At 36.2% G+C, this 16,069-nt stretch overlaps 1 protein-coding gene across 10 annotated transcripts in view; it reads right to left on the bottom strand.

Annotated features, from left to right (window-relative positions):
* The window catches only part of FBXW7 (F-box and WD repeat domain containing 7), a 217,359-nt gene that overhangs the window by 33,275 nt on the left and 168,015 nt on the right, over positions 1–16,069 (bottom strand). The window contains exon 1 of one of the 10 annotated variants that reach the window (XM_021101504.2): positions 1,548–1,917. The exons of the other annotated variants lie outside the window; for them this stretch is intronic. Coding sequence (XP_020957163.1) covers positions 1,548–1,808 — 261 coding nt within the window. The 5' untranslated portion in view covers positions 1,809–1,917. Of the gene's footprint in view, positions 1–1,547; positions 1,918–16,069 lie in introns of those variants that run through there. 10 annotated transcript variants of the gene reach the window in all.

Below are 16,069 nucleotides of genomic sequence, written 5' to 3'. Positions count from 1 at the left end.
TTTTCATCATCAATACTGAAATATTTATTTTTAATAGTTCACGATTGATTAACTGAGGTCATCTTACTGGACATATATTATCAAATTAAAAATAAGATCCAATAAGACAACTTTTTCTATTTCAGCAACCCATCTCAGATTTGTGTATGCTAATTAATTACTGTATCACTGAAAATGATGGGGGCGGACAATCCCAGAGTGATAGAAGTTATCCTCATTTTTCTAATAAGGTGAAAACCCTGCTTTGCAGCAGCCTTATTTTCTTACCTACTGCCTCACATGGGAACATCACACCGCATGCTACCCTGTACATACTAAAGAGAAGCAACTAGATTCTAAAAATCTTTTTGAACCACGCTATGGATAATAAAGACTGTGTTTTTAACCATCATGAAGAAAGTCTTCTAAAACACTGGGGTTATCTTACAATGTTAGAGGCAAGAGGTAAGGGTATATGATAAGCTCATCCACAATTTATACCTTAGTTCATGAAAGAAATGGAACTGGTCTTATTTCAATCCTTGAGAAGTTTCTGTATTCATTACATTGCTTTAAACTGAATCCTCTCCAAATCCATTATTTTCTTTCTCCAAATAATTTTAATAAAAAGCAGAAATAAATACTTTAATACATAGGTAGCCACGTGCTTGCATGTATATAAATTACAGACAGGCACGTACACATACAAACAAATACATCCATCAGGAAGGTCAGTCAGTACACAGTACCTTAAAAATCTATTTTTTTAATAACTTCCACAGATTCTCATTTTCAAAATTATTAGGATAAACTCTGATATTCATTGCAATTAAGTTTGCGATCCAAGCTTTCAGAACTTCTCTGGATATCTTGTAAATACATTGGTGCAAATGCCATTTGCCACGAAAAGCAAACTTTATTTCCATCTTAGAAATCCTCCAATGAATAAAAATGCCCGAAATACATATGAAAGGAACCACAGAGAAAGGATTTTAAAATTTAGAATATTTTATAAAATAAAGCACTTTCTGTATGACTACCTAAGTCTTTAAAATATTAAACTGTTTACTGAAAATACTGACTTTAGAACCAAAAATTAATTCTGCAATTTTTAAGGGGTGCAGAAAGTAAATATCATCTCTAAAATATAAACCCCCAATATTTTAGGGATTCTACACTTTCAAAGAATCAACTAGAGAAAAAGGAAAAACATACATATAAGGTATAGAAAAATTGAAGGCAAAAGGTTCACCAAAAGCTAAGGGTAGAGTATTTCCAGGTCAGCATTTAACGGAGCCACATTTCTAAAGTCTGAATGTATTTTTAGAGAAAAATGCTCAGATTGAAATATTCATTTTCTTTTAAATGTAAAGCTTTTTACAGCTCACGCTGTCTTTCCATCATTTGCTTACATTTACAATATAAAACAGAATACCAGACAGCCAGCCACCCACCAAAATTAGAGGATACTGCAGCCATCTCTGATGATACAGATTTTCTTTCCCAGGCAGGCACACACACACACACACACACAATCATACAACACAGGAAGGAAACAGCTTACTTACTTTGTAAAAAATCATTTTTAGTGTGCCGTAGAAACCCATATTTTCTGTATTTTTCCCCTTCAGCGATTCTGTGCCCCCGTGTGTCCGGCTGCTTGGCAGTCGCTGACAATATAAACCTTTTTCAGGTAGGTATGTCACAGATTCTAATGTGGACATGCTCAGGCACGTCAGAAAAGGAAGATTAGGGAGCAGAACCGGCAACAAAACTCCACAGTAGAGGCACAGGCGGCTCAGTCTCAGACCGCTTCTCGGGACGCACATACATACATGCAGCTTGACGGAGGAGAACTCGAGGGAATAGCGAGGGAGAACCGAGGAGATTACTGGAGGAGACCGTGCCCTGTCAGAGCCGGGACTGAACAGATTCCTCCCTCAGCAGCGCAGGGATCAGATTACATCTTCCCTAGAACACAGAATGGTGCAGTCCAGGACTCAGCAATGCAGACTGCACATCAATTACGCGGCGATCCGCTCCAGGGCGCCCGCAAGCTCCCAGCGCGCTGAGCACAAGGGGGAGGCGGGCAGCAAGGGGGCCGCCCCCACACCGCAGCCCCCCTCTTCCCTCTCAAACTTTCTGGAGGTGATTTTGCATTTGGTACAAGCTGCGTTTTCGAAGAGTTTTAAATGGCCAGTATCCTTTCCACAGATGAGTCCTTTCAGGAACATTTTGAAAAATGGAATATATTTTCATGGGGTCCTCCCAACAGAGGCAAAGCAGTCTATTTTTACTGCTCGTGACCCTACTGCAGACCTGGCACAGGCTGATCCGATTTTTCAAGTAGCTTAGATGGTGCCCAATGGGCAATTCCAAAGGGAGAAATTAAATATGCTTTGGGGCAATGTACAATGAAGTAAAGCAGTTTGGGGTGTAGAGCATTTACAGAAATTATGTAATGAGTTATATTTCAACCTGTGTATTCCTTATGTTAGGACTTAATGTAAATATTCCCTATGCCTTTCCATTCCATTCATTTAAAACTGTTTTCAAGATAATCATCATACACCATTAGTTCTTACTAGTCATGAGAATATCTTTTTATGATGAGCAAACTAAGTATACAAAGTTAGGCTAAAAGGTTCTATTTCTCCAAAGGGAGCAAAAACTGTGTTCACTGGAGAGCCTCAGAATTATCTGTTAATTTAATCCTGAGTAAACAGGATTTCTATCTACAAAATTATTTTCGTAATGTGTACTGCTTATCATTAAAAAGCTATTTTATATAATAATAAAGGTACCAAAGTGTGCCTGAAGCAACCTTTTTCTTAGAATGACATTGAAAAGACTTTCCAGTACTCCCAACACCACTTCTATCATGGTTCCCACTTGGTAATGATTTTTATCAGTTTATCCTTAAAGTGAGAATGTCTATAAGTATTCATGAAGACTTCATTTTCCCAAGTATTTAAATAATTCTCCCTAATATCTTATTTACAAGGTTAATTTGAACTGCAAAGAATTTGTCAAGCAAAGCTAGTCAGTCAACCAGCCAATCTAACTGGATTTCAAATTAACAATAAAAATGAAGGATTTTCAATATTCTCTGAAGTACTAGTAATGAAAATTGTGATCTACTATATTTCTTCCATCATAGTCTATATATGAACAAAGTAAATAAAATCATTCTCACATTCTTATTTCTGGGAGTCTTGGCTAAATATAGATGTTTAAAACTTTATTCAGAGATTTAATATTTTTAGTAATATGATTGAAAAAGCCTTTGCGTATGAATCTTTATCTATCTTATCCCTGTGGCAGTCAGAAATAATGTAAAACTGAGATCAGTCCATAATCTATGTTAAATAAGTTTACCAAAAAAAAAGTATTTAGAGTTCCCACCGTGCCACAGTGGGTTAAGAATCCAACAGCATGGAGTTCCTATTGTGGCTCAGCAGGTTAAGAACCCAACGAAGCATCTGTGAGGATGCAGGTTCAATCCCTGGCCTTGCTCAGTGGGTTAAGGATCCAGTGTTGTCAAAAGCTATGGTGCAGGTTGCAAATGTGGCTCAAATCCAGTGTTGCTGTGGCTGTGGTGTAGGCCAGCAGCTGCAGCTCAGATTTCGCCCAGCAGCTCCGGTTGCTGTGGAGACACAGGTTGACTTCCGGCCTGGTGCAGTGGGTTAAAGGATCTGATGTTGCTGCAGCTGTGGTTTAGGTTGCGGCTGTGGCTCAGATTTAGTCCCTGGCCTGGAAATGTCCATATGCTGTGGGTATGGCCATTAAAAAAAAAAAAAAGAAAGAAAAGAAAAGAAGTATTTTATGATTTATACTAGGATATTAACTAGTAAGTTCACTGAAAAGGCTAGCTAATTAACCATTATACCTAAGAAAATACTTGTTTGTTATCCAAATTTTTAGAATTAGTATCTGACTATATTAGATACATTTCAATAAAATAAATCTTCATGGACTATCAGCTAAGCAATAAATTTCCCATTCTGTAAAAAATTATTCCTTATTCTGACAAGCTATAATAAGTCTTAGTGAAAATCTATTAGCAAGGGGAGTGACTAACAATGAAGTCCTGGAATAATAGCTTTATCTGCTAATTCAGACTCGATGTTCACCTCATCACAACTCCATTGAGCTACGTGTATGAGGAATGCAAGACATAGTAGTTTGAAAAATAAAAAAATAGTACAAAGGTATGACGATGTAGCGCCCCAGAGTGTAAGCCTCTGGGGAATGATGACAGTAGAACGATGAACCTGTGAGCTAAGAGAAATGGCCCTTTCTGAGCAAGGGCAGGATGACTAAGTTCTCAGAAGGGCAAGTTGTACTTAGGCGCAGAAACAGAAACATATCTACATGTAAACAGTGAGAAATAGCTTTATACATGGTGCCAACAAGGAAGGAGTAGTTACTAGAGTACTTTTCCTTGACTCTCAGAGTTCATTATTTGCATTTCATATACATTCTTCCATTATTGGGCTTATCATACCTCATTGTAATTATTTTTATACATCGAGATTTCTCCCAATACCATTTGAAGGTTCACATCTTTCTAAGACATGGTAGAAAAATGATCCAAAACAAATTAATAGTTTTGAATAGAAGCACAGAAGCAAATAGTAGCAATCTTGGCATCATTTTTCTAAAGCGTAAATATGTACCTAGTACTATTTATACTTAGTACTAAAAAGTCCACCTATTGTATTATAATTAGTTCATGATATTATGAATACTATTGGTTCTTCTCATTACTTTGCCAACATTTAAAAATTTACTTCCATTTTATGTTAGTAGGAGAATGTGTTTATATTTGTACATCAGTGATTTTATTACTAATATACCAACACTCTTTACTCTGATATTACACTAGGAAAAACACCTCTCAAGTCAGCTGCCTTGCCCTGAGCACAGAATTTAGATTAGAGACAGTCTGGGATTTCAACATCAAAGAAAAGCATGCCAAGCATGCTGAGGTTGAAACAAACTTTCTGAAATCCCACTAACCCACTGTCATTAAGCTTCTGGATGGAAGTTCTTATTAAAAGGTTCACAACTGGAGTTTCCATCGTGGCACAGCAGAAACGAATCTGACTAGGAACAATGTGGTTGTGGGTTCAATTCCTGGTCTTGCTCGGTGGGTTAAGGATCCAGCGTTGCTGTAAGCTGTGGTGTAGGTCGCACACGAGGCTCGGATCTGGCGTTGCCGGGCTCTGGCATAGGCTGGCAGCAATAGCTCCAATTAGACCCCTAGCCTGGGAACCTCCATATGCCATGGGTGTGGGCTTAAAAGGACAAAAGACTACTACTACTACTACTACTACTACTATTACTACTACTACTACTACTACTAGGTTCACAACTAAATATGCATATTAATAAACCTATTCTATCATAGGTATTATCTATTAAAATATGTATGCCCAGCACTTACATTTTTCCTAATACAGACAGGTGGCAGTATTGATCAGTAAGCTATTTTCACATTCATTCATTCATTAAACATTTATTTACACTTACTACATATCAGGTACAGGATAGAATATAATTAAAACAACTTTTTCCCCCTCCACTGAACTTGGTCAATTTAAGACAGAGAATCGAGTAACATACATACACATCTGATTCTTAGAACTCACACTGAAATTAGTTAGCATTTATTAGAATAAGATAAATGAAATAAAACAAGATGAGCCAAACTAATTAGTTTGAAATTATTATCCCAAGTAAACAAATATTAAAATACTACTGCATTAAAAAATACCCCAAACATCAAATATTTAATACACAACAAATTTGTTTAGAAATATACTTCTGATGTTTATAATATACAAAACCTTAACCTCAGTAAATCAAAATGCACATCAAAATATCACAGTTTAGACATGTGTGTGTGTGTGTGTGTGTGTGTGTGTATTTTTTTTTTTTTTTTAAGGGCCGCATCTGTGGCATATGGAAGTTCTCAGGCTAGGGGTCAAACTGTAGCTACAGCTGCCAGCCTAGACCACAGCCACAGCAACACCAGAGCCGAGCTGTGCCTGTGACCTACACCACAGCTCATGGCAATGAGCAAGGATTCTTTAACCCACTGAGCAAGGCCAGGGAATCAAACCCACATCTTTATGAATGCTAGTCAGGTTTGTAATCCACAGAGCCACAACAGGAATCCCCTACATTAAAAAATTTTTAAGATAATTATGACTGTAGGAGTGGTAGTTTTTATAAGTTCTTTTTTCTAAAGTTTTAAATATTTATAACTTCCTTTACAGAAATGCAGCCCCTAAGCATCTGACATAAATAAACTGCAATGTTGACTCAAGTAGTAAAAATGCTTCTGAAGTCAAATAAAAACACTACAATAACCCTCCACCCTCAAGATAATTAAAATCCAAACTGCGAGACAAGGAACTAAGAGAGAACAATATCTGATTAGATATTAAATGCCAAAGTGGGTAGTGTAGGAGGTCAGAAAATGGAGAAATCATTCAAGTAGTCTAAGAAGATTTCATAAAAGAGCCGGTCTTGCCTTTAAGTTTAAAAGACAGAAGTCTGGTGGAAGTTGAGGAGACAGGAGGAAATTAGCATCTGTGGACCTAAGACATATGTGGAAAGGCCACTATCATTAACTTGAAGGACTGACACATCTGTAAGACTTTGAGCAGTCATCATTCTTCACAAGGTGCATTTGGGAATAACCTATTTAGCACTCTAGTGCCTCATTCAAACATTTCATACTATAGTTAAACACAATCTTTAACTCACCAGTAATGGCTTTTCCAAAAGTACTTCCTGCCATGACTCATTCTTCCATTTTAGGCTAATAGGTGTCTTTCTGTACAAGGAGAACTTTACTGTGTGGGTGTGAAGACTGTAGACTTTTCATTTTAGACTAAGAAGGGGTCCTTCTGTTTCCACAAGCCCTTATATCAGAAATCATACATACAAGCAGGCTTTACTCTTGAATATAAGGCAGAATGGTGCAGAAATAAGGAATTTCCTCAGTAAACATTCAAATGTTATACTCACCAAAAAAACTGATGAAAAGACAATGAAAAACATAACTCAGGGCAAAAATGGATACCTGATTCATTGATTCTCACCACCATGTGGCCAAAAGGACCTCTGCTATTCAAAACCAAAGCTGGCTTAGAAAATGAAATACTTTGTCTTGTTCTACTTCCAGCCCCCTCTTCCATGCCCTGCCCCTTTCAGCCTCCAGGTTCAAAGCATTCTTCTAAGGAAGAGACTTCCCTATAGAGCATGTGGAAGCCACAGAAACCGTTTGCCAGGTAAAGAACTAGGCGAAGTGTTACTATAAAGTAAGAGGCATGTAAACTTCAAACACATGACACCAAGTAAGGGCCTTTTGAAAATCTATACACATATATTTAAGTGTGTGCATGTGTATGCATGTAGAAAAGCCTACAAAAATATACAGGCTTTAATGACCATAAATGGTCCTCTAAGTTGCTTAATAAGAGATGGCTCTTCTTTTTGTTTTAACCTGTTAATAAATAAGTATTACTTTCTATATACTAACAACTGTTCTAGGCACTGGGTCCAAGGCAGCACGCAGTACAGGCAAGCTCTCTAGTCTCATATAGTTTACCCTCTGGAGTGGGGAAAACGCAGAATAAGTAAACTAATACATGAACAAGATAATTTCATATAATGTTAAGCTCTAAGAGAGAAATAAATCAGGGTGCTACAAAAGTTAAGTAGTTAATAGAGGGTAGTAGAGAACTGGGGCTAATTCTGAATGGTAACACCCAGGAAATAACCCTTAGGTCAAAACGATGGGATAGAGCCTAGAATCAACAAGAACAAGACCAGTCAGGCTATAAGGTGAGTGGCTGGTACGCGATGAAGTCAGAGAGTTAACCAAGGGCCAGATCATGTAGGATCTTGTAGACCATGGTCAAGAGTTAGGATTTAATGAATTCTAAGTACATTAAAAAGTCACTAGAGGATTGCTAGGATTTCTAGAATACAAAATTCCTATGTATATGTCTTTATATTATTATTTATATTTTCAAAAATATACACAAAAATGAAAGCTACTTACAAAGTAATTCTCACTTGTTGAAATTAGAGATACAGAGAAGATGCCTAACTGTATTGGAGACCTTCTCAACTCTTTCATGTAGTAATTATCTTCCATTCCCTCGTTACTTGTCACCTCACACTAGTTTTCAAGCTTAGCACCTGCTCTCAAAGATTCCTAAACTGGGGAAAGGAGGACAACTGGAACAGTAGGTAATACTTAATCATTCCGTACCATGTGCCCAGCACCATTCTAAAGCCTTTGTATCTGGTAACTCAATTCTGTAAGAATGAAGGGGTATCTACCACTATTTCCTTGCTCTTCTACTTTCTATGTTCTGGTGTTATCTTTCCATTTGATAATTCACTCTTCTTGAGGAGAGAGATACTGGACTCAGATCTCTATAGACTGTTAATGCACCTGCCAGCCTTGCTTTAGCAAATGCCTGCGGTAATGAGAGACATGGTCACCCTTAGCTTTAGAGGCAAAATGATTTGACCTGTGGTATACTATTTTGAATTGCTTCTCTGTGATCATAAAGGAATCCAGAACACAATCATAGAGTCTCAAGGCTGCAAAAACCCTTCAACTAAAGTTCATTAGTACACTCTCACTGGCATCCAGACTCTGTTTAATGTAAAATGCAGATGTTATTCTCAATTCTGTGAACTTCTGTTAGTGGGCTTACTGATTTTCATAACTATGTTCAATGGTAAGTATTTGACTAACAGATATATAAAGTCCAGATTAAACTTACTGTACTTTTAAAAACACAGTATCTCTTTTCAAGTATCTGAAAATTTTTCCAGAATTCAAAAGGAGGAGGGATAACTTAAACCAATCTTTGAAAACTCTAGTTATAAGTAAAAGTCTGTGAACTTGAACTTATTGCACTTATTTGAAAACATCTATTAAGCACCTATTCCATATTGGTGCCAGGCCAGTAAGAAACATAAATCGTACCAGGTTCTTCCTCCAGAAAGTGTGCATCAGCAATCTTTAATCAATTCTTTACTTATTTTAGAGCAGCTTGCCTGCTCTTTAAGTATTCAAGTGTTTGATGTAGCTGTCAGTGGGTAGGGAAGAACCTGGTAATCATGCCCCCACTACATTTAAAAAGGAGGATTCTAAATATTCATTTTAGAAACATCAATTTACATTTTAAAGCAATTACTGTATATATAATTTAACAAACTGCATTCTTTGCTTTGAAAGTATCAAAGATTATATGACTAGCATAATGCTTACATGATCCCCTACCTTTTTGGGAGATTCCAAAAGACTGTGAAGATTCAATAAATAAAATCTGAGTATAAGGAAATATTGCTGGAAATAGTCATAGGTAAGTTTTGACATAATTCTGCCTGTCATGGGAACATTTTCAAAACAGCTATTAATTTGAAAAGGTATCTGATCTATAGTCGTCTTTTATTTGCAGTGAACTGCAAATTGATGGATGGTTAGGAGCACTCTGATATCTGGGCAAAACTATCGTAATAGAAATATTTTATTTTTAAGTTCACTTTATTAAAACTTCTTTAATATTTAGCACATAACTTTAAAAATATTTACCTATAAATCTTCCAGGCCTCCAGATATTTACAAAGTTACAAATTAACTTTGAAAGGTTGTCATACTTGATACAGGACTCTAAAAAATTCTTTCTGAAGGATGGATATCAGGAGTTTCCCACCAGTTGCAGGAAAGCATGGTATGTAATGATGTCATGACGACAAATTTACACACAACTTAAGAACTGCTCCATGTTCAATGCAAGTTCAAACTTCTACAACATGAAAAAAAAATTCTTTGAGGAATAGCTTAAATCTACCAAAGACTACAAAGTCAAAGCTAGCAAAAAGATGTTGAATTCTAGAATATTCTTCTAAATGTAATACTTTGTTAGTTCTTGGGATAAACACACACACACACACACACACACACACACACACACACACACACCCACCCTTCTTCATTTTAAGCCTTTCCTTTAAAGTTCTTCTATCAAGAGACAAAACAGCATATTAAGAACTTAGAATATTTTTCAAGAGATGCTAAATGAAGACATATTAATCATCATGATCACAATGCAAACAGCAAAGATTAAAATTAAATGCTGTTTTCTAAGATATTTTTATTCAACTAGCTTTTATTAAACAATTATAATGAATAGATTTTGTTAGGCCAAGGTGTAATTTACTCCCCATCAATTCATTTCAAAGATTTGTTCATATATAGGTAGCTCAGGCAAAAGGCATAACTGTGACAAAAATTTATACTGAGCTTCTAACCCTCAATTTCACTATAATATTTCATTATAATATCAATCTCATCCAAATGAATACTGTGTTGTATAATGGCTCTTTATTTTCTAAACAATGAAACAAGAGCAGGGCAGACTAAAGAGTGACTCAAATATTTTATTTTATAGATCTAGACCTACCATAATATTCTAGATATATTTAGCTAGGATTACTGAAAGCCAGACTCTAAGCCTAGTGGATGCAAAACTGAGCAAGACGTAGTTTCTATTCTAGAAAAACTCCCCAATTCAGAGGGAAGGACAGCTAAGTCAATAAAAAAACTACATCAATATAACTGATAAATTAAAAAGTGTCCAATTTATATGACAATGTGTAGACCTAGAAAGAGCAAAAGATAAATATTTTTACACATAAAAACCAAAGGAATAAAGGAAAAAAAATACTATATTTAGGACTTGAGTCTTCCTTCAGTGCCCACTATCAAAGATACTGTAAACTCTTCAAGTTTGAATAAGCAACTCTTAAAAAAAAAAAAATGTTCTCTTGAGAAAATGAAGTATACAGGGAAAAGAGCTCACTATATGCAAGGCACTCTCCTAGGTGCTTTGATTATACTAACTCACTGAAACTGTATAACAACCCTATGAAGTAGGTATGATTGTTGTCCCATTTTAGAGATAAGGAAGGCACAGTGGGTTTAAATAACTTTCCCAAGGTCGCACAGCTATTCATTTGGTAGCTGGGATTTCAACACAGGCAGATCTTGGTCTCTAGTTTATAGAGAATGACATAGGGTTTTCTGTGTACATAGTAAGAAATCCTCGTAGTTTCTGGGATGCTTCCTGAGCTATTTCAGTATGCAAATGTGTGCTATGTGGACGAAATTTATGTTAGACTCACAGGAGACACAGAGAAAGAAAAGACAAACCGGGCAGCTCATTGTGTACTCTGATACCCTTTACCTCTGAGAATTTACTAAGAGCAGCTTGATAAAGAGTTCACCCACTCCAGCAGACGCTTCTGACGTGAAGAACTGCTCCCATCACCTTTGATACTGCTGGACAGCCATCAGCAGCCAGAGTGGAAGAAAGGCTGTGGAGAGGTGCCCATAACAAAACCTAGGATTTGCTTCCTTTCCCCAAATCCCCTAAGAACTGCTATCTCCTACCCTTATTTCTTCAGGTTCTATGCTTAATTGCCTAAAATGTGAATAATCAAAAAGACCTGTGATCAGAACACACCAACATATTTCCATTGGAAAGTCCTTTCAAAGAGGCTACTGGGTCTTTCACCATCATCAGAATGATCTGAATGCTACAGAAAACAGGCAAAAGTTATCACTGAAGAAACTGCTTTGAGTCATCTTTATTGGGTGCACTGACCAGGGAATTATGACTTCAATTTAATTTTTGATTTTTTATTTTAGTAGACAGCCTAAAAATACTTACTAACCAAGTACAGTGTGTGCACGTGCATGTGTGTGTGTTAGTTTACACACAGCGCTTTTCCATCTGAGTACATATAGAACATGCTCCTCAAGATGTGATTATCACTTTGGCCATGTTTCTGTATCATATGCAACCTGCTTCGAAGACCAATCCATCTTTAATAAATGTCAGTTTGATCCATGTGTGGTTATCGCTTTCTTGCAGTAAACATCATTGTCAATGTTTCTTAAAACTTGCCTATCTATGAGTCTATCCTACATGTTACTGTTTCAACCATCTCTATCTTTATTCTATCTAGGATACATAATTACAACAAACTGAGATTTATATGGTTATTTTAATTTCCCACAGTTACTCTTTCAGTCAACATTTACTTGGTTGATTGTTGTATTATACATAAACTAGATTAAGTATGGTCTCATCTTCGTGATTAGAATTGACAGTATAGTAGGGCAGAAAGATAATGAAACAAAACTGAGCAAAACCAAAACTGTAGTTAATGCTACAGGGTGTCAGAAAAATGTATAATGTTAAGACTTAGTTTGGGAGTTCAGAGAAAGCTTCTCTTCCATGAAGGAAGGACTACACTGCGTTGTGGTTGGGGAGGAGCACCCCTAGGGCTGGAGTGCAAGATGTTATGGCAGGTGCAAAACAAGGCTAGAGAAGTAGACAAGGGCCAGATTGTGCATGACTTCATAAAGGATTCTGGTCTTTACCACAGGAGTAAAGAAAAAAAAGCAAAGTTAGTCAAGGGAAGGACATGATCCAGATAAACCTCTTGAAATATCACTTTGAACATAATGTTAAAAACAGAATGGGGAAGTGAGTGAGAGTGGATGTGGAGGAAAAGATTCCATTAGACCATGTAAGAGGTAAAGTTGGTCTGAACTAGCTGGTTGCATGAGAGATGGACAAAAGTGAACCACTGAGAGACATAAAACTCAGGATCTGGTGACAGACTGGTTGTGGGAAGTAAAGGAGAGGAAGTTATGAACGATGACACCAAGGTTTATTACTTGTGCCACCAGATGGGAGGTGCAGAGGACAGTGAACAAGTGTAAGTGTTTGTCTGTATTTCCTAGGGCAGCGAGGATCCCAAGTTCTACTTTCAGCCTTATTTGGTTTGAGGTGTCTCTGGGACATCCAGGTGAGCATATCATGCTCCCAAGGGCTCTGGGGCTCAGAGAAAAAGGTCTAGATTGAAGATGAAAACATGGGTATTATCTGTGTACAGGCCGTCTCCAATAGCCTTTACAGAGCTACCCCGTCCCCCCTCCTACACACAACACTGTTAATCCCAGTGCTGGAACCCAGCATCCTGTCACAGTGTGGGCACGTTAATTACGTGTCTATCTCCCCCATTAGACTGTAAGCTCCATAAAAGCAGTGGCCACTTCTATTTTGATTCTTGTTGTACCTCAGCTCCTCACATAGTTCTTGCACATATCAGGGTACCAGTAAACAATATTTATATGAGATAATTAGCAAGTAATAATTTTAACAATAGATACATTTGGGGGCATAACATTCACTTCTAACTTTGAATGCAGATAGAACATACCTCATCTTATCTTCAATGCAGTCAACACTATACATATGGATTTCCAAATCCTCTCTGGTTTTCATCTTTTAATAAATATTCTTATACGTCAATGCTGAAAAATGTTACTACATTGCTCAAAGAAGGTATACATGTATACATGTACAAAGCATGTATATGAAACACTTTTGCATGTAAACATACTCTGGGAATGTTAAGTAAAAATACTCGAAGACAAAATACAGTGCAAGACTATGAGACACACTAGCTAATGGCGTTGAGAAATAAAGGAAAATTGATTTAAAATTTTTTTGAAGGGGGTTGTGGTTGATTATTACTTTTTTTGCAGTAGAGTTAATTAATATTCTAAAAAGGTCTACAAAAAGCTGAACAACCTCTCAAGCTCTGAATTCATGGCACTGACCTTAGACTTTCTCAGAATGATTTTTAATGCACTCTGTTATTAGTAAAACCTGTTCAAACACATGCCCCATCTGCCAGCGCCCCATCTGCAAGAGAGCTTCTTATTCTCGTAGACAGTACAACTTCTGCTTGCTTCCCTCTCTTCTCTACACACCAGCTGTATGGTAATGAGTATGAGCAGCTGAAAATCCTGCATGATAACAAAGCTAATATGAAAACGGCAGAACAACACTTCCCCTCAATGAAGCATTTGTCGCATGAACATAGCAGATAAGCTATTAAATGCGGGGGGGGGGGTGATGAGAATTTTATTTGTGTGTATTTGGGGCATGTGGGTTTGTGACTATGTTTGCATGTATGTGTTAAACAGTGGGGTTTCTACATAATAAAAAAATAAAAAGAACCAAGAGCAGCACCAAAGAAAATCTACTTACTTTTGTACTTTTTTAAAGATTTTGAGAATCAACTCTTTACGTGCTTTAAGGTCTTAATTCTTATAAAGTAATAATAGAGCACATGGCATTTTGGCAAGATAGTTTTCAAAGATGTTAACAAGTATGTTCCATTTCTTAACTTATTTGAGGGTTTTTAGAGAAAGAAACGGAGTCAAAATTTGAAAATAATAATGGAAACTATTTGCTAGACATTTTAGCTGCTAACATAAGATGTGAATCAATAAACTATGTTTTTACTTCTTACATAGAAATTAAATTTTTAAAAATTTTAAAGATATTTGAAGTCAACACATTTATTCTGAACAGAGAAACTCCAAACAGAATACTAAGATGCCACGTTACCTTCTTAATTCAGGAAGACTTACTGGGGTTAATTTTTATGTCTATGATAGCCACACCGAATGAATCTATATAATATAAGTGGATCCAAATCACATTAATTTTTGATGGTCAGTATCTTTCCATTTAGAGATTAACAGTCACTCAGGAAACTGAGAAAAAGAGACAATTCAAAATTGATGGTACACATCTTCTCTCACAATCTAAAGAAACTAAAAATGAAAAAATATTCAAAATTCCTAACAGTAAATGAAAGAAATAAGTACTATTTATTATATGAGAAGAATTAATTCTAATTTTTACCAACATATCTAAATAAGTCTTATGTGGTGTTGTTAACAGTTATTAGGTTCTTATTTATTTATTTATTTGCCTTTTTGTCTTTTAAGGGCTGCACCTTTGGCATATGGAGGTTCCCAGGCTAGGGATTAAATTGGAGCTGTAGCCACCAGCCTACACCAGGACCACAGCAACACAGGATCCAAGCTGCGTCTTTGACATACACCACAACTCATGGCAATGCCAGATCCTTAACCCACTGAGCAAGGACAGGAATCGAACCAGCAACTTAATGGTTCCTAGTCGGATTCATTTCCACTGTACCACGATGGGAACTCCAACAGTTATTAAGTTCTTATTACACAATTTTACTTTCTATATGTTATTTTATTTTATCCTTAAAACAATTCCTTGAAGTAGGTACCATGATTATCTCTCTCTTACAGAGGTGGCTTACTAAGTAGTGGAACTAAAAATGTAAGCCCAGATCTAAGCGACTCTACCATCTATGTTCTTAAGCAGTTTGCCATTCTGATATAAATGCCACAAGGGCAGGGATTTGGGTCTGTTTCATTTACTGCTGTACTGCAAACACCTAAAGTAGTCCTTGGCTTGTAGGATTTGTTGAATAGACTGAAAGAATAAATTCAATGGATAGAAGAGATAAGTCTTCGGTTGTTTTCTTAAGTGTAAATTGCTTTAAGTGAAAAAAAAAGCTGCTATAAATTTTGTAATAACTCTTAATCGTTTTGATACTGAAAAAATCATTTACCAACTAAAATATCTGAGGACTGTTTAGGAATCTAAGTTTTGTCTACTTGTCAGGATGAAAAATTTAGGACTTAATTTAAGAAATTCTCATGATTAAGCATTCATTTTGAAGGGTTGGTACAGAATGATTAAAAGCAAAATTGCACTGATTTTAGCATTTTTGTGAATCCTTGTTTTTATTGCCTAAATATAAAAATGCATTTTCCCTGTTAACTAGTTTAACATATTCCTTGACTTCAAATATAAATTAAGGTTATGAGCTTCTGTACAATAACGACTTTTGTATAATATATATGAAAATGAGCTGAAAGAATAGTTCCAACTTAATAAAACAGCACCAGTCATCCTTTGAAAAGTAAGGTATAAAGTTGCATTTCCTCAAAGAGCAAACTTTTAATGCTTACAGAGTTAAAAAAACCCACAAATTGAGACAAGATTTACAAAAATGGTACTATACTGCCCCTACATGTTCAAACTAGTAGTAACAATGACATTTTTAAATCTAAAGTGAT

Source organism: Sus scrofa, chromosome 8 (assembly GCF_054392235.1).
Source record: "Sus scrofa isolate SSC_HxYL_T2T_F1_AM1 chromosome 8, Sscrofa_HxYL_maternal_Yorkshire_Landrace_v2.0, whole genome shotgun sequence".
Classification (NCBI taxonomy): Eukaryota; Metazoa; Chordata; class Mammalia; order Artiodactyla; family Suidae; genus Sus; species Sus scrofa.
Note: the sequence above shows the minus strand (reverse complement) of the source record. Positions and strands in the feature narration are given on the sequence as shown.